This window comes from Lutra lutra, chromosome 2 (assembly GCF_902655055.1).
Source record: "Lutra lutra chromosome 2, mLutLut1.2, whole genome shotgun sequence".
NCBI lineage: Eukaryota > Metazoa > Chordata > Mammalia > Carnivora > Mustelidae > Lutra > Lutra lutra.
In genome coordinates this window covers 199,267,912-199,294,998 of record NC_062279.1, presented here as the reverse complement: position 1 = coordinate 199,294,998, position 27,087 = coordinate 199,267,912, and the positions used below count along the sequence as shown (strand labels likewise).

Sequence of the window (27,087 nt, the reverse complement as noted above, 5' to 3'; positions counted from 1 at the left end):
TTACTTGCTGTTTCCTTTCTTTTTGGAGCAGTGTTTGTGTGATTCTATTGTAGGCAGAATAATGTCCCCTGCAACCCCCTCCCCGCACCAAGTTAAGTGCCCTAATCCCTAGATCCTGTGAATATGTAAAACTGTTACATAGGAAAAGAGATTTTGCAGATGTGGCTAAGGGTGTGGGCCTTAAAATGGGGGAGTTTACCCTCAATTACCTGGATGGGCCAAGGTAATCACATGAGGGCCTGAAAGCAGAGAACTTTCCTTAGATGGAAGCAGAGGAGATGAGGCAAAAGCAGAGATCAGAGCAGGACTTGAGTCACTATTGCTACCTTTAAAGATCAAGGAGGCCCCTAGCCAGGGAATGCTGTCGTCATCTAGAAGCTGAGAACAGCCTCCACCTGCCAGCCGAAAAGGAATGGGGACGTCACCTCTAAAGCTTAAGGGACCGAATTCTGCCAAAAACATGAATGAGTTTAGAAGTAGATTCTCTGCCAGAACCTCAAGATAACAGTCAGTCTCTGTCTCTTGGAAATCTGTTCCTGGCGTTTTTCTTTGGCCTCCTTCATGCGCTGGGCCAAAAGTTTAGCATATTCTGCGGTCTCTTCCTTCATTTTCTTAGTATGCTCTTTCTTCAAAGCAATATGTTGATGTTTGATTTGTGTTGGGGGACATGTGTAGTAACAAGACCCTGAATTTTGGGCGCTTTGGTTCTAGGTGTCTCATCTTCTTTGTTTAGGGGCTTTATTACAACATACTGTGGACATCTTTTTTAGAGATTGAAAATTTTGTGGGTTCTGCTAGCTATTTTAGGCTCCAGACAATGAGGCACAGTCATATCGGTGAGTCTAGAAATATGCTTCTCACCCTTTTTTGCGATGATGAAGTTGAGAGCACTGAGATTGGCATCCACAATGCAACCCCAAACAGATTTGCCCTTTCTTTCTCTAGTCCTCCTTGGTTTGTGACAGGAATGCTTACTCAGCTGCTGATAGACACAGCCATGGGTCGGGACACCCTGCTTCATGATGTTGAATCCTTTGATTCCTCGCTCAGAGCGTTAGTAGCAACTTCTGTGGCCGGATCTCCTCCTAAAGGGTACAAAATTGCGTCCATTCCCCACTTCAGTAAGTTTCTGGCTGCCAGTGGCTGGGAAAGGGATGTTTAGTTTCATCCTGAAGCAGCTTACGGCCTCCAAGGCACCATGGAAAAGAGCTGATAATGGTTCCTGTTAAGTTCCATCTGCTCTTGTGGAATTGGGAGGAGAAGGCTCTATAGGAGCAATCCAGCCAGGATCATCCTGTGGGGAAGAATAGATTGCCAGTCAGATAAAAGGCTTTAGCTCACTTTAGAAAACTCCCTCTTTAATCCTTGTGAATAGCTTCATATACAACAGATTTGTGGAACTCTGAGTGACTATAGGATGTTTGGGGGACTTTCAGGATGTTTAAAATGAAACCGGTTGCAATTATATATTCATTATATCGGGTATATGTAGACACATAAAGAATTTTTCATTTTTGAATGCTTTATCTTGCTTCATTTCTCTTGGATATCATTTTTTTCAGCTTGTCTTGGCTGAAGTCCCTTCCTCCGTTGCTAATAGGATCTTCTCTCAGTTTATTTTTCTGGGTTGATTCAAAAGTTACTTTTGTATTCTGTAGTGTCTCAAAGGTCTAGAAGGTAGAGATATGGTACATATAGATAAGGTATAAAGGCCATGTTGCTGATGACCCTGTGATGTATTTGAGATGGTGTGTTTTTGGAGATAATTTGGACAATACTATTCATTACCAAAACTTGTTTTTAATATATCAAGTTCAAGGACAAATGGGAACAATGATTTGTTAAACCGAATGCAGAATTTAATCCACTAAAAGGAAAATAAAGGGAGTCCAGCTACATCTTCGATTTAAAGCCAAGAAGGCTATTAAAAAATCATCATCCCTTTAAGTGTTTAAGTGGCAAGATTCCAGGAAATCAAGGTCTTTTTATATTATGAAAGACTTTCAAGGGGAGAAATCACATGATATTAAAGATATAGGCTAAGGAGAGACTAATTACTTAAGATAAGTATTCATACAATCCTTATGGATGACATGGAGAATTATAGTCTGTGTGATAGCATGGTATTGTATGAATTAACTGAAAATGAAGGGCTATGCCCCAAATGTGCTTATGAATGGATCAGTGTTAGCTTAGAGGCGAGACTTCCAATGCGTGCCGAAGAAGTCTGTTTTCAGCACTAGCCCACTGAACATTTCTCTAAACAACTTAAATAAGGACCCTGTTGGCATGGGTATCAAGTCTGTAGATGCTGTGAAGCTGAGAGAAGTAACCAATGAGCTGGGTTTCAGAATCTGGGCTTAAAAAGAATCTAGTAAATTATAATGTTGGTCTGAATTTAATAAGATAAAACTTAAGGACCAATGCTAAATCTCATGCCCAAATCCCAACTGTTTAAATATTAAATGTTTATAGAAGCACTTATTTATCTTTTTAAATTTATTTTACAGACAGAGATCACAAGTAGGCAGAGAGGCAGGCCGGGGTTGGGGGGAAGCAGGCTCCCCGCCTAGCAGAGAGCCTGATGCGGACCTCAATCCCAGGATCCTAAGCAGAGGCTTTTTTGTTGTTGTTAAGATTTTATTTATTTGACAGACAGAGATCACAGTAGGCAGAGAGGCAGGCAGGGAGAGAGGAGGAAGCAGGCTCCCTGCTGAGCAGAGAGCCTGGCCTGATGTGGGGCTCCCAGGACCCTGGGATCAAGACCTGAGCTGAAGGCAGAGGCTTTAACCCACTGAGCCACCCGGGCACCCTAGAAGCACTTATATTTTAAAAGGGGGATTTAGTTGACTATAAAGTTGTTAAAAGGCAATAGTGTGACATAGCTGCCAAAAGTGTGATACTCTTATCTTAAGTGGCATTTATTGAAATATATTACTGTTCTGCTGTTTTATACTTGATCAGATAACACTTGGACTACTGTATGCATATCTGGGAACAACACTTCAAAAAGCAGCATTGACACCATAAAGCCTGTTCAAAAAAGAGACTAATATTGCTGCATACAGTTAAAATTAGAGAGTTTTCAACTCCTTAGGAAAATGTTCTCCATTCATCCTTTATTCAATTAATATATTTTAGGTGTTTTTGTGCTCTGATCTTGGAAACAGAAGTGAGCAACAGGACAATGCCATTTTCAGCTTTTATTCTAATGAGGAGACAGATACTAAATAAACTAAATAAGAAATTCAAAGTATGGTAAATACTATGAAGAAAATAAAATAGGGTAATACGACAGTGATTGCTGGTGGGTTAGGATGGTTTCCAACCAGGGAAATTCTCTCTGAGGCAATGATCCTTAACTTGAGACTTGAATGATGATGAGGGACCAGCCATGCAAAGATTTGAAAAGCGTTTCATGCAGAGGGACTGAAAAGTCCAAAGGCCCCGAGTAAGTAGCTGGAGAATGATAAGTGAAAGAGAGAGTTATGGGAAATCAGGTGAGATAATGAGTTTGAATTTATTCTAAGTGTAATGAGAAGCCAGTAGAGGTTTTGAATCAGATATGATCTAATTTACCTTTTGAAAAGATCACCATCTGCGGGGCAGATAATGAGTAATGGGGGTAAGACTGGATGTAGAGAGGAGTTTGGAGCAGTGAAGAGTTTAATGAATTATAAACATGAAACCATTTTTTCCTCCAAATTATTGCTTCCAAATTACCATGATTAAATTTTTCTTTGCCTTCCCTTGACAGTGTTTTAAGGCGATACAGTAATTTTGTAAATTTTTTATCATTAAATGTCTAGTATATATTTTTTTGAACCTAAAACAGGTCTAAAGAGTAGTCAATTTAAAAAAAGTCTAGGGGCGCCTAGGTGGTTCAGTGGGTTGAAGCCTCTGCCTTCAGCTCAGGTCATGATCCCAGGGTCCTGGGATCAGGCCCCACATCGGGCTCTCTGCTCAGCAGGGAGCCTGCTTCCTCCTCTCTCTGCCTGCCTCTCTGCCTACTTGTAATCTCTGTCTGTCAAATACATAAATAAAATCTTAAAAAAAAAATTCTTAAAAAAAATTAAAAAAGTCTAGTTCATTGTAAAAACTTATATCTAAAATTCACTTTTAACTTCAAATCTCTAATATTCAGTTTGAAACGAGATGGAATAACAGAGACCAGATCTACTCTCCCACCAGAAACAAGGAGAAGAAACTGACAGACTTATGAAACAATGGTTTTTAAGAGATTGGACGTTAGGCAACAAAAGGCGTTATCTCTGAGGGACAGAAAACAAATGTGAAGGCCTCTGCCATTGCCCCAGCTTCTTGCCTTGAGAGGGTTTCCGGGACCTGGCCTGACTGCTGAAATCTGCCAAACATTTAAAGAAAAAAAAAAATAATACTAATTCTACACAAACTCCTCTAGCACATTGGAGAGGAAAAGATACTTCAAAACTTATTCTACTGGGTAAGGATTATCCTGATAACAAAACTAGGCAAAGACGTTATAGGAAAACAGTTTCAGACCAATATCCTTGATGAATATAAATGCAGAAGTTCAAGGCAAAATTTTAGTAAATTGAATCCGTCAACTTATAAAAAGGATATTACATCATGAATAAGTGGGGTTTACCCCAGAAATGCCAGATTAATTTAACATTTAAAGTCATTATAATTCACTGTATTAAAAAGCTAAAAAATGAAAATCATGTGGTCATCTTGATAATCAGAGAAAAGCCATTTGAAAATGTACAATATCCATTTCTGGAAAAAAACAAAACAAAACAAAACAAAAAACCAAAAAACAGGAAACTAGGAATAGGAGGGAACTTCCTGAACTTGATAAAGAATTTTCAAGAAAAACCTAAGATCATACTTAAAAACTGAATTCTGAAGATATGAAGAACTTTTAATAGCTTTATTGAGATGTAATAGATTCACAATGAAATGCCCACATTTAAACTGTACAGTAACTTTTGACGTGTATATACAGTTAGGAATTTGTAACCACCATTAAGACAATGAACGTGTATCCTCCCCAAAAGTTTCCTTAGACATCCTTGTAATCTTCTTCCTCTCTTCTCTCCCTGCCCTACTTTCCCAGATAATCCCTGATCTGTTTTCTGTCACTGTAGGTTTGTTTTCACTTTCTAGAATTATTTGTATTAAAACAATCATTTTTATTAAATTATAATTTTATTATAATTATTTGGATTAAAAAAGCAATATACTATTTAATACAGCACAAAATTTAATACCAATATCTTAAAACATAATTTAAAAATAATATTTAAAATGTACTACTACATATTTTATAGTATATATTCAAATTTTTTTCTTTTAAGATTTTATTTAAGTTTAGGTTAGTTAACATAGTACAGTATTTGTTTCAGGGGTAGAATTTAGTGATTTGCCATTTGCATATAACACTTCTTATTACAAGTGCCCTCCTTAGTGCCCATCACCCATTTACTCTACCCCCCCATCTCCCCTCCAGCAACCCTCAGTGTTAACCCTATAGTTAAGAATCTGTTATGGTTTGCCTCCTTCTCAGTTTTTTGTCTTATTTTTCCTTCCCCTCTCCTTTGCTCATCTGTTTTGCTTCTTACGTACCACATATGCATGAATCATATGGTATTTGTCTTTCTCTGACTGACTTATTTCGCTTAGCATAATACACTTTAACGCCATCCATGTCATTGGAAACGGCAAGATTTCATTCTTTTTGATGGCTGAGTAATATTCTATTGTATATGAACATTTTTATCCATTCCTCTGTTGATGGACATTTGGGCTCTTTCCATAATTTGGCTATTGTGGACAATGTTGCTATAAGCATTGGGGTGCATGTGCCCCTTTGAATCACTATTTTTGTATCTTTTGGACAAATAACTAGTAGTACAATTGCTGGGTCATAGGGTAGCTCTATTTTTAACTTTTTGAGGAACCTCCATACTGTCTTCCAGAGTGGATGCACCAGCTTGCATTTCCACCAACAGTGTTAAGAGGACTCCCCTTTCTCCACATCCTTACTAACATCTGTTGTTTCCTGACTTGTTAATTTTAGCCATTCTGACTGGTGTGAGGTGGTACCTCATTGTGGTTTTGATTTGTATTTCCCTAATGCCGAGTGATATTGAGCATTTTTCATGTGTCAGTTAGCCATTTGTATGTCTTCTTTGGAGAAATGTCATGTTTTTCATGTTTTTTTTTTTTCATGTTTTTCTGCCCATTTCTTAAAAAACATTTTTTTAATGTTTTCCTGCCCATTTCTTAACTGGATTTTTAATTTTTTGGGTGTTGAGTTTGCTAAGTTCTTTATAGATTTTGGAGAGTAGCCCTTTATCTGATATGTCATTTGCAGATATCTTCTCCCATTCTGTAGGTTGCTTTTTTTTTTTAAATATTTTATTTATTTATTTGACAGAGAGAGATCACAAGTAGACAGAGAAGCAGGCAGAGAGAGAGGGAAGCAGGCTCCCCGCTGAGCAGAGAGCCCGATGTGGGACTCGATCCCAGGACCGTGAGATCATGACCTGAGCCGAAGGCAGCAGCTTAACCCACTGAGCCACCCAGGCGCCCCTGTAGGTTGCTTTTTTTTTTTTTTTAAAGATTTAATTAATTAATTTAGAGAGCCCATGAGCAGGGGGAGGAGCAGAGAGACAGGGACAAGCAGACGCAGTTCTCAGCTAAGAGCCTGATGTGGAGCTTGATCCCACAACCCTGAGATCAGGACCTGAGCAGAAACCGAGTCAGATGCCCAACCGAGACACCCAGGCACCTTGGCTGCCTTTTAGTTTTGTTGGTTGTTTCCTTTGCTGTGCAGAACCTTTTTATCTTAAGTCCCTATATTCAAATTCTCTCATTCTTTCTCTCTCTATATATAGAATCACACAGTATATACTCTTTTTTAAAAAATTTAAAAAGATTTATTTATTTGAGAGGGAACGTGTGTGTGCGCGCGCGCGTGCGCGTTAGAGAGAGAGAGAGAGAGAGAGAGAGAGAGAGAGACAGAAGGAACAGGGGAGGGGCAGAGGGAGAGGGAGGAGCAGACTCCCCTCTGAGCAAGGAGCAGAACTCAGGGCTTGATCCCAGGACTCCCGGATCATGACCTGAGCTCAAGGCAGACGCTCAACCAGCTGAGCCACCCAGGTGCCACAATATATACTCTTTTTAAGATATTTTGTCTGGCTTCTTTCACTCAGAATAAGTTATTTTGAGATTCATCCTTGTTGCTGTTATATGTTTCAACAGTTTATTCACTTTTATTGCTGATAACTTGCCACAATTTGTTCACTCAATTTGTGTATGGATGTTTAGGATGCTTCCAGGTTTAGGCTATTACAAATAAAGCTAGTTGTTCCAAGTGCTGTCTTCCTTCCCCACGTTAGTAAAACCAGTTGTATTCTTTTTCTTTTCCAGCTTTATTGAGAAATAATTGGCATATAACTGTTTAAGGTGTAAAATGTGATGATTTGATACATGTATATTGTGAAATGGTTACCACGGGAAGGTTAGTAAACATATCCTTCACCTCACATAATTATCATTGTCCTTGTTATGCAAAGAACATTAAAGTTCTCTAATAGCAACTTCTAAGAATACAAAACAGTATTATTAACTCTAGTCACTGAGCTATACTTTACAACCCCAGAGCTTTTTCATCTTGTAACTGGAAGTTCATTTTGTTTTTAATTTAAATTCAACTAGCCAACATATAGAACATTTTTAGTTTCAGATGTAGAATTCAGTACTTCATCAGCTGCATATAACACCCAGTGCTTATCACATCATGTGCCTTCCTTAATGCCCATCACCCAATTACCCCATCTGCCCACCGATCTCCCCTCCAGCAACCTTCAGTTTCTTTCCCATAGTTAGGAGTTTCTTATGGTTTGTTGCCCTCTTTGATTTCTTCCCATTCCATTTTCCCCTCCCTTCCCCTATGATCCTCTGCACTGTTTCTTATATACCTCATATGAGTGAAACCATATTGGTAATTGTCTTTCTCTGATTGACTTATTTCCATCAGCATATCAGTTTGATATAAATGGTAAGATTTCATCCTTTCTGATGGCTGAGTAATATTCCATTGTATAGATACACCACATCTTCTTTATCCATTCACCATTGATGGACAACTCGGCTCTTTCCATAGTTTGGCTATTGTGGACACTGCTGCCACAAACATTGGGGTGCATGTGCCCCTTTGGATCACTACCTTTGTATCTTTGGGGTAAATACCTAGTAGTGCCATTGCTGGGCCATAGGGTAGCTCTATGGGACCTCATCAGGATAAAAAGCTTTTGCACAACAAAGGAAACAGTCAACAAAACTAAAAGGCAACCTATGGAATGGGAGAAGATATTTGCAAATGACATATCAGATAAAGGGCTAGTATCCAAGATCTATAAATACCTTTGTACCCTTTGACCAGCATCTTCCCATTTCTTCTACCCCTCAGCCGCTGGAAACCACTAATTCTATTCCCTGTTTCTATGAATTTAGTGTTTTTAAGTTCCACATATAAGTGAAATCAGTAAGTTTTTTTTTTTTTATTTCACTTAGCACAATGCCCTTAAGGTCCATCTGTGTTGTCATAAATGGCAGGATTGCCTTCTTCTTCTTCTTTTTTTAAGTCACATGCTCTACCACCTGAGCCAACCAAGTGCCCCTAGCTTCTAAGCTTTTAAGTTTCCAGTCTAGTGGGTGCCTGGCTGACTCAATTGATATGGCCTGCAACTCATTTTATTTTTAAAGATTTTATTTATTTATTTATTTGTCAGAGAGAATGAGAGAGAGAGCACGCATGGGCTCACACACGAGCAGGGAGAGTGGCAGGCAGAGGCGGAGAGGGAAGCAGGCTCCCTACCAAGCAAGGAGCCCGATGCAGGACTCGATCCCAGGACCCTGGGGTCATGACCTGAGCCGAAGGTAGTGGGTTAACCGACTGAGCCACCCAGGCATCCCAAGATTGCCCTCTTTTTTATAGCTGAAAAATATTCCACCATATATATCACATTTTCTTCATTCATTCCTGTATTTATGGACCCTTGGGTTGTTTCCATGTGGCTGTTGTGAATAATGCTGCAATGAACTTGGTGTGCAGATATCTTTTTAAGATAGTGTTTTAATTTCCTCTGGTATTCTTTTGGATATTGCCCAGAAGTGGGATTGCTGGATCATACTGTAGTGCTGTTTTAAATTTTTTGAAAAGCACTTATGTTGTCTTCCATAGTGGCTGTACCCATTAACATTCCTGCCAGCCACGCACAAGGGCTCCCTTTACTCCACATCCTCACCAGCATTTGTCATCTCTTGGTGTTTTGGTAATAACCATTCTAACAGGTGTGAGGTAATATCTTATTGTGGTTTTGATTTATGTTTCCCTGATGATTTGTGACATCGAGCACTTTTCATATACATGTTAACCATTTGAATGTCTTCTTTGGAGAAATGTCTGTTCAAGTCCTCTGCCTATTTTTAAATTGGGTTGTTTGGGTTTTTTGCTATGTAGTTGTAGGAGTTCCTTGTATCTTCTATATGTTAATTTCTTATCAGATATATGGTTTGCAAATATTTTTCTCCCATTCTCTAAATTGTTATTTTAATTTTGTTCATTATTTCTTTTGCTGTGCAGATGATTTTAGTTTGATATAGTTCTAGTTGTTGATTTTTGCTTTTGTTGTTTATGCTTTTGGTGTCCTATCCAAAAATTCACTGCCAAGGCCAATGTCAAGGAGCTTTTTCCACTATGTTTTTGCCTAGGAGTTTTATGGTTTCAGGTCTTATGTTTATATCAATCCATTTGAAGGTAATTTTTGTGAATGGTGGAAGATAGAGGTCCAGTTTCATAGTTTTACATGTGAATATTCAGTTTTTTCAAGGCCGTTTGTTTAAAAGACTCTCATTTTACCATTGAATATTCTCCTCTCCCTTGTCAAGTAATAGTTAACCCCACGTGTGTGAATTTATTTCTCGGCTCCAGATTCTGTTCCATTGGTCTATGTATTTGTTCTTATTTGTTTGTTTGTTTTTTATTTTATGTATGTCTGTTTTTATGCCAGTACCATACTGTTTTGGTTACTATAGCTTTTTTTTAGACATTTTCTTTCATACCTTATAAGGGTCATATAGCATGAACACATACCAATTTCTATGTTCCTACATGCCCACAACCCAAGGGGAAGTGTCCAGTTCTTCCATGAATGCTTTCCTCAAAGTAGATAGCTCCAGGCTGGGTTTGCATTTTGTGTAACTCAACAGGGAGTAACCATGATGGTGGTTCTGATGATAATAATCACTATTAATGGAGTGCTTACCATATGCCAAGATCTTTTCTAACTTCTTTATATGTTATAATACATGTTAAGTTCTACAACAATCTGAAGAAATATGTATTATTATCCCCATTTTACAGATAGAGATTACATGAGTGTTCAAGATTTGCCCATTTTATCCAGCTAGTAAATGATAAGTTGGGTAATAAACTCAAGCAATCAGACTCAGAATCCTTTCTCTGAACTATTATGCTCTCTTGCTTCCCAATTTTCCTTTTTTGCAGCATCCCTGATTTCTTTGAATTATTTTCTTGAATCTCTCCCTCATTTGACTTTGAGGAGGAAAAACTACCCTGTCCTTCCCTCTCTCAAGAGTAAAGGGGGAGGGGCACCTGGGTGGCTCAGTGGGTTAAGCCTCTGCCTTTGGCTCAGGCCATGATCTCAGGGTCCTGGAATCGGGCCCTACATAGGGCTCTCTGCTCAGTGGGGAGCTTGCTTCCCTTCCTCTTTCTCTGCCTCCCTCTCTGCCTACTAGTGATCTCTGTCTGTCAAATAAATAAATAAATAAAATCTTTTAAAAAATAAAAAAAGAGTAAAGGGGGAAATTGTCTTGCCACAAACATTCCTATTTCCACAAAACCAAGAGCTCCAAAGATGTTACTTCCCTTTTCCTTCCAAAGTCCTCTAAAGACTAGAAGAGAGAGCTTAAGAAGGGGGGTAGGGGTTGATGGCCATAAGTTGAGTTCTGTTCTTCCTCCTGGTAAGCCTTGGAGGAAGTATCTGACTCTCTTTAGAATTTGGGGTACTTAGCCATTCTTGTTTATTAGCTGTGAGCCCTAGTAGCCAATTGTGGGGCAAAGGAAAAATAACCTTATGACTGAGGCTATTGTAGTAGTCTAGGCTAGAGGATAGAGACTTGGGCTGGGGTGGCAGTGAAAATGAAGAGAATCAGATAAATCTGGGATATATTCTTCAAATAAAACCAAAGGGTATGGTGGTAAACTGAATATGGGGGAGAAGAAACAAAGGCATCAAAGAAGAGGATTTGGTTTGAACAACCAGGTGGATTTTCTGAGAGAAGGAAGGCTAGAGACAGGAAAAGATCAGATTAGAAGTGTGAGGGTGTCTTGATTGTCTAGAGTACTGTTTGCCTGGTTAAGTTTTGGATGCCTGTCAGACAGAGATATCAAATAGCGGAGATATCAAATAGAAAGTTGGATGTAGGAGTTTGGAGCTCAACAGGCAAGGTAAAGTCTAGAATTATGCACTTGAAAATCATGGCATGTCCTGAGTCAAAGCCATGGGATCAGATAAAGTTAATTAAGGAGAAGATGAGAAAAAGAGAAGGCTGAAGATCAAACCTCTGTATTCACCAGAAAATTCAGCAAGAGACTGCCAAAGAGTCACCAGTGAGATGGGAGCAAAACAAGGACAGCATCTTTTGTGTCCCAAGAGAATAAAGTCTTTGTCATGGTTTGACTATCCAGGTCCAGAATAAGCTATGTCCAGAGGAAGTGATGCATTGACCTATTTCAGATGGTTTTGAAGCAAATGCTGAGCTCAAATTGTCTGCCATATAGGAAATTCAAACAAAACTTGAGTGGGAGTAAAGAAGGTGAGACTAAATTGTCTTAAGATCTGTTTAATCCAGATGAGTCTATCACTGAACCATTTACTTTCAACAGTCTTATATATGAATGTAGAAAAATAAACCATTTTCGGTGAAGAATTTAGAGCAATGTGGCCAAGCTCCCAGTAACTTAACTAACTTGCATGGGAAGTGTTTTACGATTCACATTTTATATTTTTGGTGGGAAGAACATAACTAGAAGTGGAGATTGAAATGGTTTAAAGTTAAACCAGGACCTGTTATTTATATGTAATTGATTAGTGCTAAAAAGATTACGCAACAATTTGCCTATAGCACGGAGATGTAAAAATAAATAGAAGCTTCAGCTAAGTTGTTTTCAATGTAAGCCTGTTTATTTATTTTTTAGTTTTTATTTTTTTTTAATTTGACAGAGATCACAAGCAGGCATAGAGGCAGGCAGAGAGAGAGGGGGAAGCAGGCTCCCTGCTGAGCAGAGAGCCCCATGCGGGGCTCGATCCTAGGACCCCGGGATCATGACCGGAGCTGAAGGCAGAGGCTTCAACCCACTGAGCCACTCAGGTGCTCCCCTGTTTATTTTTTTTTTAATTACCTTTATTAACCTCTTGCTCTTCTATGAACAGATAATACTGCCAGTTATTATCCCCCCTGCGTGCTTCTAGTCTATGAATTTTCTTTCTTTTTTCTTTTTTTTTTTTTAAAGATTTTATTTATTTATTTGACAGAGAGAAATCACAAGTAAGCAGAGAGGCAGGCAGAGAGAGAGGAGGAAGCAGGCTCCCTGCTGAGCAGAAAGCCCGATGCGGGGCTCGAACCCAGGACCTGGGATCATGACCTGAGCCGAAGGCAGCGGCTTAACCCACTGAGCCACCCAGGCGCCCCAGGTCTATGAATTTTCAAACGTCACTGTACATTAGACTCAACTGGAAGGCTTTCTAAAAAATACACATTCCAAGGTCACATCTCCAGAGATTCTGATTGGGTGTAGCCAGGAAATCCGTATTTTGACTAGTATTCCAGGTGATTCTAGGGAAGATAATCCCTGGGCCACAGTGGGCGATACACTGGTCCTGATCCTATATTTCAGGTGTAGGTAACTCTTCGGGTGGCAAAGGGGCCACTTGGGTATCCACCCTTATTTCTATTTTATTTTATTTTTTTCCTCTTTTAGATAAATAGTTTACATAACAGAAATACAAAACTGTAAGATTAAAAGCTTAGAAACATCAAATGTAGAGCTTTTCTTTGGCATAGTAATTATGAATAAACTACTATTTGCTTTTATAAAAATAAGCTTTGGGGAAACTTTTTATCCCCAAAGATTCATCCAACTTGCTTTGGGGGAGAAATCTAGACTTGAGTTTATTTTCAAGGAAATAATGACTTAAAAAAAAGTATCCAGATAACTTCTAATTACTCTGTTTTGGAGTGAATGAATAAATCAGTTATTTGGAAACTACAGTTAGAGATGAAGAGGTCTTAAGTGTTGATACTTGTTTTGACATCCTGGCCATACACTGAAGTAATGTGTTTTCAGATTTGTTTTTTCCCCCAAATAGATACAGTTGTTCTTGTGAATCCATTATGTTTTCCTTAACACCAAATAGATTCTAAGTCCTATGATAGTAGAAGTTAAAATGACAGTAAAGTCTGACAGTATAGTAATATTACATGTTTATTATCTACGGGGCTTTGTTCATGTTAGACATTCAGTACATGATTGGAAGAGTGCAATTATGTGTGAGCCTTTAATAATTAGTTTTCATTCTGCCCCCTTCTGTTCTTAGCTGTGAAATCTGCTTGCCTACTTGATCCTGAAGCATTTCTTTAGTGCCTCTCAAGATTCTAGGAGACCCTTAAAAAATTAGAGAACTGAGAACCAAAAGTAACATAATTGATGTTGCATATGTAGATATATAAACAACATGTTCCTGGAACCAACCCTGCCTAAGAGATAGGAAATTCTAACATGTTGGGGCAGAGGGTAGAGGGAATGTCCTGTCCAAAAGCTCAAGGTTTTGTTTACTTGTTTGTTTGTTTGCTTTTTGACATTAATTAATAACAAAAAATTACAGAAATACTGCAGTGATTGTTTTCTGTTGAGGCATCTCAGATGAAAATCATTTCATGGGCTTATAATTCCAAAAGCCGGTATCAGACACAAGGTCTGCCTTAATGCTATCAAATTAAACCATGGCAACTGATACATCTAGTATCCATCTGTTTCAAATTCCAATTTTGTGTTTGAGTTTATAAAGTAACTAAAAGCAATCAGATTATGTATATATTATATATGTCATGTATAATATGTATATTCAAATCTGGTAACTTGGTTAATTAAGGACTAGGAGAAAAAGTTGACATGAGGTACAACTGGGACCTTGAAAGGCTTTAATTAATTTCTCCTCCTTCTCCTGCCTTCATTTACTGCTCTAGGCACAACAAATGTCCCATATTTGATTTGAAACTTTATTATCTAAGAACTAAAGTTGAGAACCCCCATTTAAACATTCTCAATGTCCTCATGACTTGAAGTTATTAATAATATTCATGTCTAATTTTAGAGAGTCATTGTAAAATAAAGAGTTACTGCATCAAAGTATGGCTTTTGGGGAGATACTTTGGAAGAAAATACAGAAACCTGAGACATACATCTCTGTACAGGGCAGCATTTAAATTTCTGACTCCAACCACAACTGTGATTGTTTTTAGTTTGTTAACTGCCTGGGAGTGTTATTTTAAGAAAGCAGAAGCACCATCATTTGCACAGTCCTTATAGATCACACACCTTAGCCCTGACTTTTCAGCTTCGGTTTCTCAAAAGGATTGAAGTCAAGATGAGGAGCCCTTTGTTTTTCTGTGGAGTCCTAGCCATTTTTGTTAAGGCTGTTCTGGTAACAGGTATGTGCTATTTTGAAAATTAACCCACATAAATGGAAAAATGGAACACAGATCCGCTTTTCAGATTTAAACTTTTATGTTTACTTTGGTTAGCTAGCTAGCTGGCTACTTTTTCTAACATGCCTTAATCTTTCTATGGGCAGTGATCTTTATGCAGAGAAGACTCACTGTAATTCTTTTTATTCTTTTTTCTCTTATTTGTTTACCTACTATAACTTAGAGAAGAAGAAAATATATATTTGTGAATAAGTATTGATAGCTATACTTACATAAATATCCACTTTAAATCTTGAAAATCAGTAATCCTCTCCTCGAGTATCTTAAATGAATATTCTGGAGAAATGAAGTAATAATTACTATAACTACCATATGGGATGCATTGGGCTTTTACATCCCTAGAGAGACTGATACTAGTTCTAACAATTTCCCTGAATCTGAGCCTACAGATTTAGTATGATAATTTAACAGTGTTTAGTGTTGTACAGGTTGCCTATGACTCCACGGTGTAACTTTGGTTGTTTTGTTTACTAACCTTTCAAACTACTGTAGAGAATGGAATACACTCTGAATACAGATGTAATAATTGTCATCTAGAAGGGTAATGAGTTAGATGTGATGTAATTTGGCCTGATGTTTTCTAACACTGAGTTTATTCTTATTTCAGAACAGGGTATGATGTAATTAAGAATAGTCATTTTACATATATTTTTATACTAATTTAGCATTAGAAATAATGCATTTCTTTTTTTAAAGATTTTATTTATTTTTTTGACAGACAGAGATCACAAGCAGGCAGAAAGGCAGGCAGAGAGAGAGGAGGAAGCAGGCTCCCTGCCAAACAGCGAGCCCAATGTGGGGCTTGATCCCAGAACCCTGAGATCATGACCTGAGCCGAAGGCAGAGGCTTTAGCCCACTGAGCCACCCAGGTGTCCTGAAATAATGCATTTCTAATAATATTTTAAACAAAAAGATAGTAGTATTAAAACAGGTACAGTATATGTAGCTATATATGTAAATAAATGTTCATGAACATGTTTATATACCTATAAACATATGTAAAACACATATAAAAGATCTATCATTGAGTACATACTATTTTCCAGGCATTATGCTAACTGCTTTACATATACTATTCCATTTAATTCTCACAATAACCACTTGAGGGTAGATACTATTCATATTTCTAACATATAGGGGTGCCTGGGTGGCTCAGTCATTAAGCGTCTGCCTTCAGCTCAGGTCGTGATTCCAGGGTCCTGGGATCAAGCCCTGCATCGAGCCCCACATCAGGCTCCCTGCTTGGAGGGAAGCCTGCTTCTCCCTCTCCTATTCCCCCTGTTCCCTCTCTCACTGTGTCTCTCTCTGTGAAATAAATAAATAAAATCTTTTAAAAAAATATTTCTAACATATAGTTGAATCTACTGAGCTTCAGAGAGGCAAAGTAACTTACCTACAGTCACACAGCAAACATGTAGAACCCAGGCTATCTCACCCGATAGCCCATGGTCCTAACTTCTATCCTATTCTGCCTATATTGGAGAATCACCTTTTGGTAAACTCATGTTCATATCTGCTATGTATTGTTAAGTATATTTTCTTATTTGTTTGAACTGAATTAAATTTAACAAATATTTATTGGGTACCTGCTATGTCTCAGGTACTCTTGGAGTAAAGCAAGGCACAGTCTATAACACAGGTTTATTTGGAAAAATATTGCCTGTGAGAATGTTAGAAACTTTTAAGGCTTGGTGAATTGACTGTATTTGTACATTTCCTGGTAGATATAGTAGACTGCCTAATATTTTTATTTAGTAACAGTAAATAGTAATAAAAATTAATAGTTTTTTCCTAGGTTTCTGGTAAGAAAATAAATTTTTTTTTTTTTAGATTTTATTTATTTATTTGACAGAGATCACAAGTAGACAGAGAGGCAGGCAGAGAGAGAGAGAGGGAAGCAGGCTCCCTGCTGAGCAGAGAGCCCGATGCGGGACTCGATCCCAGGACCCTGAGATCATGACCTGAGCCGAAGGCAGAGGCTTAACCCACTGAGCCACCCAGGCGCCCCAAGAAAATAAATTTTATACTCAAAATAAAATATAGAAATCTTCTATTTAAGACTTTAATAGTCAAGTCACATACTTGACTCAATCTGTATTTTTGTCAGGCATTACACATTCATTTGTATTTTATTGAGAACAACATTTAATAAAATAAGATGAAATCAGAGAGAGAGATAAACCATAAGAGACTCTTAACTATAGGAAACAAACTGAGGGTTGCTGGAGGAGAGGTGGGGGAGGGGATGGGGTAACTGGGTGATGGACATTAAGGAGGACACTTGATGTGATGAGCACCGGGTGTTACATGCAACTGATGAATCACTAAACTCTATCTCTGAAGCTAATAATACACTATATGTTAATTAATTAAATTTAAATAAAAAACATGAAAACATTTAAGAGTCATGAATATAGGAGTAGGGAAGAGGACACCATTTAAGTCATCTTATTCTTTTCAAAATGTTGAGTTATATTATTGTCTTGTATTCATAATGTTTCTTCTCCAGTACTATACAGACTTTTATCAGAAGATGTATTAAGAAGTTATGAATAATGCCATAATAATGCATGGTAAAGTACTTCCAACAGTTAGAAGTACAAAACAATGGTCTTAAATGTTTTTGTAATGACTGCTATCATCAAGGCTGAAATACTGCAATTAGGTCCTCTCTGCTTTGGGACACCTGTGAAATAATTAGACTTCCAGTTACAATTATATCTATCCTGATCATTTAACCTTTGTAACTTCAATTAATGTGTTAAATATATATATATTTTTAAGTTGAGACTTGATGGGAGAAATTTTAAAGGTCATTTAAAATTAAGATTAAAGTTAAAATTATAGAAATAAAAAACATATTTAGTAGGTTAATTTTATGGTAGTGGAGTATAAGTTTGTTTTAAGTACCCTACGCTGAGTAAAAGCTAACATTGGTAAATTCTATCAAATTGAGTATTCTAGTTGGGAAATTGTACTGTAGTTTTTCAGGATGTTACCACTGGGAGAAATTGGGTAAAATGTACATGTGTTCTCTTTTTAGTATTTATTATAACCACATGTGAACTTACAATGATTTAAAAAAGTTTAATTTAAAAACAAAACAAAAATATATCAAACATCATCATTATTGTTTAATTAACACTAATAAGGTTGTTATTGATTCTTCAAATGCCTGTTAACTGATCTGAGTCCAGATAATGTGAAATTTTCTTTGCTTCTTCCTTGCAACACTTCCCAGACCTCTTTGTCCAATATTCAGATTCGACAGTAAATGTTGATACTCAGAGTTAGGGCTTTAATGGTCATCTGTGTATCCATTCACTTACTATTTTTTCTGTAAACAGCATATTATATTAAGTAGAGCTTGTACCTCAAAATATTTTCTAAATTGTTTTTGTAAATTCATAGCACTTTACATCTATATATGCCATATCTTTTAAAATAATTCCTTTAGGAAATATTAATAAATATAACACTTATTATTTTATTTGATTGAATCATTATGCCATGCTAACCTTGTTATTATTATGAAAAAGAAGAATACAATTAAGTTTAGGAAAATTGTAGTAAAGAATATTTAAACATCTCACAAAAAAGTAGGGTTATCTTGGGGGAAAATGTGCCTATTCTTAACTGTAATCCAATCTAAGGAGAAAAAAAGAATGTAAGTGGGAGTTCAGGAAGGATGTGACACTTCAAACTGGGACTTATAAAGGCTAATATTATTTGTTGTTCACTTTTGAATTATTACTTTGAAGTGAGAGACATCTAGTCTAGATTTTTTTTTCTCTATCATTTTGTCATTTGGCACTCATATTTGTAAGGCTACATTATTCAGAGCTGTGCCTCTATTAAAAACATTAGATGAAAACTAGAATTCTTTTAGCCCAGGTTCCCACAGATGGGGCCAAGAGAAAAAGAAAACAATTTGTCTGAAGTGCATTTGGATTTCCTTCACGATGCTGTGAGATTCCACTTAGCATGTTAGATTAGGAAAGAGGAGAAAAATGGAGAAAACTGAAACTGATCAACCATAAAACTGTTTTTCTACTGGAAAAAAGATAAATCAACCCAATAAAAGTACAGAAACATACCTTTCCCCCCTTTCTTTTTTTAAAATTATTTTTATTAACATATAGTGGATTATTTGCTTCAGGGGTACAGGTCTGTGAATCGTCAGTCTTACACAGTTAAAGTACTCACCATAGCACATGCCCTCCCCAGTGTCCATAACCCATCCACCCGATCCCTACCCCCGGCTACCCCCAGCAACCTTCAGCTTGTTTTGTGAGATTAAGAGTCTCTTATGGTTTGTTTCCCTGCTGATCCCATCTTGTTTCATTTTTCCCTTCTCTACCTCCCTTTCTTTTTAATATGTTTTATTTCTCAAGCCCAAGATGAAGATGGAGCGACTGTTCTTGCGGACAACAAATGTCAGTGTGCCCGGATCACTTCCAGGATCCTCCCTTCTCCCGAAAACCCTAACGAAGACATTATAGAGAGAAACATCAGAATTGTGTACGTGGCTCTTTAAATTTCTTTTATATTTTCATGTTGTAAGCAGAGATACTTTCTGATATTAGCCATTTTTTTAATGTATTGACTGTAATACCTATGTCTCTACTTCTTCTTCTTCTTCTTCTTCTTCTTCTTCTTCTTCTTCTTTTTAAGGGAGAGAGAGAGAGAGTACGGTGGGGAGAGAGGCAGAGAGAGTGGGAGAGAGAGTCTTAGTAGGGTGGGCATGTAGCTTGATGTGGGATTCTATCTCACAAACCTAAAATCATGACCTGAGTGGAAATCAAGGGTCTGTCACTTCATCAACTGAGCCACCCAGGAGCCTCTCTACTCCTCTTTTTGATGTGTAATACTTACATGAACCTGTTTCCATAGATATTATCTATGTATGTATAGATACACATACACTTTATGTGAGGATTAAATATGCTAAATGGACAAAATTAAATATGCTAATGGACAAAAGCATCTAGGACAGTGTTCAAAAACCCACAGTAGGTACTCATACATGTTTATTATCTTTCTCATTATTCAAGGCTTCTTCTGATATTACTAGAGCCTTTACAATCTAATAAAGAAGAGATTCATTCATTCATTCATTCAGCAAACATTTATTGAGGGCAACTGAATGCCACTGACGATTGGAGCTGGTGATACAACAATTTATATAAAACACAGTCCATGCCATCAAATAGTTTACAGTCTAGTAGGGAACTTTAAACAACTTAAAAGGCAATTGCAATACCGTCTTGTAAGTGCTGTGACAGGAATAAATGCAAGGTGTTATGGGAGCACTAAGGAGGGACACCCGGTCCAGTCCTGGAGGGTGAAAGGAGGGTGGCAGTGGGAGTCAGGCAGAGGTGTTGGAGTACTCGATGGCAGTGGCGGTTAGCTGGCCCAGTGGGAGTTACCTGGGTAAATGTGTGTGGGGAACGACAGGGTTGGTAGGTGAGGCAGATCATTCCAGGAAAAGGAAACAGTCGCCATGCCGATTGTATGAGATCATCATAGAACACCCTTCCATAGTACCAGGTACGTTGCTAGTACTTCATAAATGTTAGAACTCTTGGTGATTTGTTACTGTTAAGACTTGGAGATGAGAAAAGCATGGCACGTTTGTGGAATTGCAAGCAGGTGTTTCCAGCTGGCGTTTAACGAGGGTGGTCCCAGGGAGAGATGGGGCTGGCGAGCTGCAGGTGTATCATCAGTGCCTTCTGTGCTGTTTTCTGGGTGGAGACACTGTGGGATTAAAGCCGAGAAGAACATCGGGCTTGTATCTTAGAGGCCATTTTGGCAAGAATGTGGCTAATACATTGAAGGCGTCAAGACTAAAAGAGAGTACTGCTGTAATGTAGGAGAGAAATGGCAGTGTCTTGAACCAAGTGCACAGATTGCAAAGAATCAGAATCAGCGGAACTGTGGGACGGATTAGATATCGGTCATTACAGAGAGGGGGCACCCAGGAATGGGATCTAAGGGTTTGACTCGGTATCTATGTAGACAGTATTGCTAAATCCACCCTCATGTGTCATTTGGTAGGGAGGGGTGCATGTGAGGAGGAATGATGGCATATATTTTTGCATCACCACGGATGGGACTGGAGGAAATTATGCCGCATGAAATAAGTCAAGCAGAGAAAGTCAATTATTGTATGGTTTCATTTATTTGTGACTCATAAGGAATAGCATGGAGGACATTAGGAGAAGGAAGGGAAAAATGAAGGCAGGAGGAATAAGAGGGAGAGACAAACCATGAGAGACTATGGACTCTGAGAAACAAACTGAGGGTTTTAGAGAGGAGGGGGCTGGGGGGATGGGTTAGCCCTGTGATGGGTATTAAGGAGGGCAGGGATTGCACTGAGCACTGGGTGTTAGACTCAAACAATGAATTATGGAACACTACATCAAAAACTAATGATGTAATATATGGTGACTAACATAACATAATGAAAAAAAATTAAAAAAAGAATAATTAAAAAAAAGAAAAAATGTGAAGTTAATGAGACTACCTCAACTATTTGTGTTACCTAATTTTTCATGGAACATCACCAAATCAAGAGGCCTGGAGTCCAGTTACAGTTTTACTACTTAGTTGTTACATGAACTTGGGTAGGTCATTGAGATCTCTGGTTTATTTCGGTATCCCATAAATATGGATAATAATGTCTGTCCATTTCTTCCATAAATATTGAACATATTCTACATGCCACACATCTAGAAAAGCATTGAGAAAACATAATTGGTTTTGCCTCAAAGAATTTATGTAATCTGGGGAAGAAATTTCTCTATAGACAAGGAACTATATGGCATTTACAATAAAGATACGTGAACTTTGGGGTGCCTGGGTGGCTCAGTGGATTAAAGCCTCTGCCTTCGGCTCAGGTCATGATCCCAGGGTCCTGGGATCGAGCCCCATATCAGGCTCTCTGCTCAGCAGGGAGCCTGCTTCCTCCTCTCTCTCTCTCTACCTGCCTCTCTGCCTACTTGTGATCTCTGTCAAATAAATAAATAAAAAATCTTAAAAAAAAAAAAGATACGTGAACTTCAACGAGATGAAAGAGAAGGAGTTTGTTCAGGAGTGAGGATGGATCATCATAAAAAGGGGAAAACTTGAGTTGATTTTTAAAGGAAAAGCAGGGCTTTGCCAAGTGAGCAATGATCATTGACAGAGGAGTCTCTGTGAGGTTTACTTTGAATGGAAAATGTTTAAAATATGCAAATTACTGTGAAATCTGAGTAATAGTAATATTATTACTAAAATAGTATTTTAGTCTTATAAAGTGCTAAATGTGCTAAATTCCTGATGAAATAGTAAATACTGTCCCAGCAACATACCTATTACCAAAAAAGCAGTATCTGTTCATTTCATTATTTTGATTTATTTTCTTTCTTTTTTAGTGTTCCTCTAAACAACCGGGAGAATATCTCTGATCCCACCTCACCAGTGAGAACCAATTTTGTGTACCATTTGTCTGACCTGTAAGAGATTTTCCTTCATTATAATATAGATATGGAAGTTAATAACTTTAAATTTGTTAGTAGGCATGTTTCTGAAAATATGGGGTATAAACATTTACTGATATAATTTGAGCTTTTGAATACGTTAATTTCTATGCTAATTATTAGATATCATAAATTTATAAAACTTTATCACAGATGAAATTTAGCTATAAATTTATTCTGAATAAGAAATTATTGCCAGTAGTACAGAAGGGCCAATTTGTCTTAAGTTAAATAATTAGATTCCGGACATATTAACATGCAGCTGTTTCTTTGGAAGCTATAGAATCCAACATCAAATAACTTATTTTTCTTAAAAACATTCTGCCTTCCTTGTCACTGTAAAGAACTTGTTTAATCCCAGTGTACAGGTGGGAAAAACCTAAGAGAGTAGAAGTTGCTGTATGGTATAGACAAAACAATCATATTATATCATTAATTATATTGTTTACTTTCAACTAATTTTTATATATTAAAGGTTGAAAAATTCCATTAACTATTCTGTAGAGTAGCTGAGGTCTGAAAGGAGTTATGAGCAAGAGCTGCTAATTTTGGATAGAAACGAATATTCACTCAGATTCTGAGACAATATTTGATGGGCATAGTCTAATGAGTGTGTTTGTTTTTCAGCTGTAAAAAATGTGATCCTGTAGAAGTCGAGCTGGATAATCAAATAGTTATTGCCTCCCAGAGCAATCTCTGTGATGAAGACAGTGAGACCTGCTACACGTACGACAGAAACAAGTGCTACACAAATTGGGTCCCATTTACATATGGCGGTCAGACCAAAATGGTGCAAACAGCCTTGACCCCGGATTCCTGCTACCCTGACTAATTTAAGTCATTGCTGACTGCACAGCTCCTTTTCTTGAAAGGCTCTTCATTTTGATCCAGAAAGTTCATGTATTTACTACCAATGAATTTGAAGCAGTGATTTTTTTGTTAATATAAAGCTACCCCCCAAATAGAAATAGTAACATTATTACTTTTATTGAAATTACTTTTCAACTCTATGTTCTCACTCTAAGTATTGAGATCTCTCATAGTCCTTGCCCAGAGGGTTATACGACCTTGAGAATTTAATTTCTAGTATTTAAAAATAGACAAGAGGAGAAAACAAAACTCAAAGAGTAAAAATAAGAAGACATAAGCAAATTTCACTTTTTTTTTTTTTTTTGGCCTTGCCTTGGAGAGCCAGAGCTTTCGCACTTTCCACACTCTTCTCTTTTTAAAAAGTATCACTGTGCAGAGAAAATTCGTGTGTAAATATAGGTCAATTACATGTCTTCACTAGAAAAATAATAATTGGAAAACACGTTTTAGAAATAATTGCAAAAATAATTTAAAATGGGATCTCCATTTATGAAACCAATGAGCTGCAAGTGACATAATTAAATTGAAAAAATATATTTTGACGTAGTACAGATTTGGTGGAAGATGATACAGACTCTTTTTGATGATCAGCAGAGTGTAAGACATTCCCATTGGAAATCATCTATCTTGTAACTGTATCTAATGAAGTATGTATCCAAAACATGTGTTCTCTAGCACAGCTTAAACAATTAAATAGATTCATAAGCATATACCTGTGTGAAATAATTTATTGAAAAGTTTACTTGTGTTAACTTCATTGCATGTAAGGTAAAATATAATTTATTGCTGATGAGCAGTTCGTAAGTATGGTATAATTATGTATTAATCACTGAATTCCTACATGTACATATTTGAAGTAGCTTTGTCATTTAAGCCTAAAATTAAATTAAAAGGAAAGGTCCCTCTTGACAAACATAGTGTTTACCATGGCACATAAAATTTCTCATGGCAGAAAGCCCAAGGCCAACTGACATACATACCCAAGGGTTCTGTGGAAAGTAAATGCTGACTCAGGGTTTAAAATAACAGGGAGAGTGTTTGGTAAAAGTCAGTTTCCTGAAGAGGCATTGTTCTTTTTTTTTTTTTTTTTTTTTAATGGGAACAGTAATTACTCATAACTTCTACTGTGCTCGTATGGATTATTCAGTGTCGGGCTTTTTGTTGTTGTTGTTTTGGGGGGATGAAGCTTGGGAACTCTAGTGCTTCCGTAGGAATCATAGTTAATGCACAAAAGACACATCATTCTTGACTAATCTAGTGTGTGGTTTTAGCCAAGTTTTAAAATTTTATCTAACTAGTAAACATTTATTAAATATTTATGCCATGCTAGGAACTGTGCTACACTTTTGGCGATTAAGCTGTGATTAAGTGCCTTCCAAACAGCACCACTCACTCCCTAGGCATCTGCTCAGTTCTCATGAAGCTCACCCTGTTTTTCAGAACTGTAAACTCTATTTCCTTATCCTGGTTTACTTCTCCCTGTATACGTATTACCCCCTTGTGGACTATATAATTTACTTATTTACCATTTTATAGTTTCTCCCCCCCACTAGAGTATAAGGTCCACAAGGGTGAGCATTTTTATTTTACTCAGTGATGTATCCCCAGCTCCCAGAACAGTGCCTGGCACATTGAGGTTCTCAGTACATGTTTGTTGAATGAATGAACATGAATACAGTTTACTTGAGGAGACAAGACATACACATAAAAAACGACAATCATTTGGGGCATCTGGGTGGCTCAGTGGGTTAAAGCCTCTGCCTTCAGCTCAGGTCATGATCTCAGGGTCCTGGGATGGAGCCCCACATCAGGCTCTCTGCTCAGCGGGGAGTCTGCTTCCCCGCCCCCCCCCCCCCCGCCCGCCTCTCTGCCTACTCGTGATCTCTGTCAAATTAAAAAAAAAAAAAATCTTAAAAAAAAATGACAGTCATTTGACAGAATCTCATAAAGACAAACAAATAGAGCCCACAGTGTTACGAGAATTTATGGGGCACTTCCTGTTGGGGAATGTGGTCAAAAAAGATGTGACCACTGATTGACTCGTGAGCTGCACCTGGGCACTTAGAGGCTTCTCTCCCCCTCCCTGTCTCTGGAATGTGGGTTCTGCTAGCCTATCCAGCTCCTGGAGGCTGCTCCAAGGACATTGCCTTGAGATAGCGATGTGGTGTTGAAATCACTTGCATAGTATACATGCTTGAGCCAGTGAAGGCCTCTTTATAAGATTTTAAGATTTGGCGGGAAGGTGCAGGGATCCACTCGTCCTGTTGCTGCCCAAGACAAGCAGCAACATATGTAAGTTTCCTTTGCTATTATTAAAATTGCCACCTACCAGCACGGAGTGGCCTGCTTTCTTTGGTTTCTTCCTGACCTCTGCGTCAAGGGGCTGGTTTCAGATTATACCAGCAAAGTCCCCGAGAGGCCTGTGAACCTACATTTCTCCCTCCTCCCCCCCAGTTTTATTGAGATATAATTGACATATAACACTGGATAAGTTAAGGTGTACAACATAATAACTTTGCATACATATCTATTGTGAAATGATTATTGCCATAAGGTTAGTTAACATCTGTCACTTCATACAGTCACAAAAATTTTTTTTCCTTGTGATGAGAACTTTTAGGGGGAGACTGTTTCTGAAGAGGGTCCTCTGTCCTTTCCCCATCCTTGCTTTAGTTTTTCTGCATACCCAATAGAAAACATTTTTGGGCTGGGGCGCCTGGGTGGCTCAGTGGGTTAAGTCTCTTCCTTCGGCTCGGGTCATGATCTCAGGGTCCTAGGATCGAGCCCCGCATCAGGCTCTCTGCTCAGCAGGGACCCTTCTCCCCCCGACCCCCGCCTGCTGCTCTCCCTACCTATGATCTCTCTGTCAAATAAGTAAATAAAATCTTAAAAAAAAAAATTTGGGGGGTGGGGGGACACCTGGGGCTCAGTTGGTTAAGTCTGCCGTATGCTCAGGTCATGACCCCAGGCCCTGGTATGGAGTTCTGCATGGGGCTCCTTCCTCAGTGGGGAGTCTGCTTCTCTCACTGCCTGCTGCTCCCCTTGCTTGTGCTCCGTCTCTCTTTCTCTTTCTGACCAATAAATAAATAAATCCAAAAAAAAAAAAAAAAAAAAGGAAAGCATTTTTGGCTATTGTGAACATTGCTGCCATAAGAGACTCTTAACCAAAGGAAGCAAACTGAGGGTTGCTGGAGGGGAGGAGGGGGCGGGTAGGAGAACCGAACCGGGGTGATGAGCATGAAGGCGGGCGTGTGATGTAAGGAGCACTGCATGTTATCCGCAAACGATAAACGGCTGAACTCTACCTCTGAAACTAATGATACACTCTATGTCTGTATGTTAATTAATTGAATTTAAAAAGTTAAAAGCAAGAAAATGATTTTGTTACCACGTGGCAGATTCTTGTAAGAGAGACCCTTACTCCGGTGTCATTGCATCATTATATGACGGCTGGACGATGACGGCAAACGTACGGTTCTGTAGGTGTTGCTTCTTTCGGAAGTTCAGTTAAACTCTAAGACCTAGCACGTTAATAACAATTTGGCCACTTACCATGTGCTGACACCAGCCTACTTGCTTTATCGAGCATTGACTCATTCGGTATAAGTCCAGAGCAGCTGCTGCCTTTTAAGTGAGGCTTGTTGAAGAAAGGCTGTCCTACATTTGCTTGTTATCACTGGACAGTTACCAGGGGAGCGCTGAGGAATCGGCGTAGAAGAGGCAGCTCAGAAGGGACACTTGGCTCCTTGCAGGTGGCTTCTCTGACCGACGGCTCTAGTAGGAATCACTGGGTTTGTGTGAGAGGTCCATGAGCTGCCTCCCAGCCAATAACGATCGAGTGTGGCAAGAACACCA

At 38.2% G+C, this 27,087-nt stretch overlaps 1 protein-coding gene and 1 pseudogene across 1 annotated transcript; one reads left to right on the top strand and one right to left on the bottom strand.

Moving 5' to 3' along the window:
* Nucleotides 1–470: 470 nt before the first annotated feature.
* Nucleotides 471–1,168, bottom strand: LOC125094195 (40S ribosomal protein S6-like; annotated as a pseudogene).
* A 13,391-nt stretch (nt 1,169–14,559) lies between these two features.
* On the top strand, nt 14,560–23,942 carry JCHAIN (joining chain of multimeric IgA and IgM). The gene is made up of 4 exons (XM_047719469.1): nt 14,560–14,784; nt 19,237–19,363; nt 22,258–22,338; nt 22,990–23,942. The coding sequence occupies exons 1-4, from the start codon at nt 14,721–14,723 to the stop codon at nt 23,192–23,194; spliced, it is 477 nt and encodes a 158-aa protein (XP_047575425.1). The 5' UTR covers nt 14,560–14,720; the 3' UTR covers nt 23,195–23,942.
* The last annotated feature ends 3,145 nt before the right edge of the window (nt 23,943–27,087 follow it).

Bases quoted from the DNA above. Each gene is read 5' to 3' on its own strand.
- JCHAIN (XM_047719469.1), top strand. From the start codon at position 14,721: ATGAGGAGCCCTTTGTTTTTCTGTGGAGTCCTAGCCATTTTTGTTAAG. The intron at 14,785-19,236 runs GTATGTGCTATT...TTATTTCTCAAG, and splicing joins TAAGGCTGTTCTGGTAACAG to CCCAAGATGAAGATGGAGCG. The intron at 19,364-22,257 runs GTACGTGGCTCT...TTTCTTTTTTAG, and splicing joins GAGAGAAACATCAGAATTGT to TGTTCCTCTAAACAACCGGG.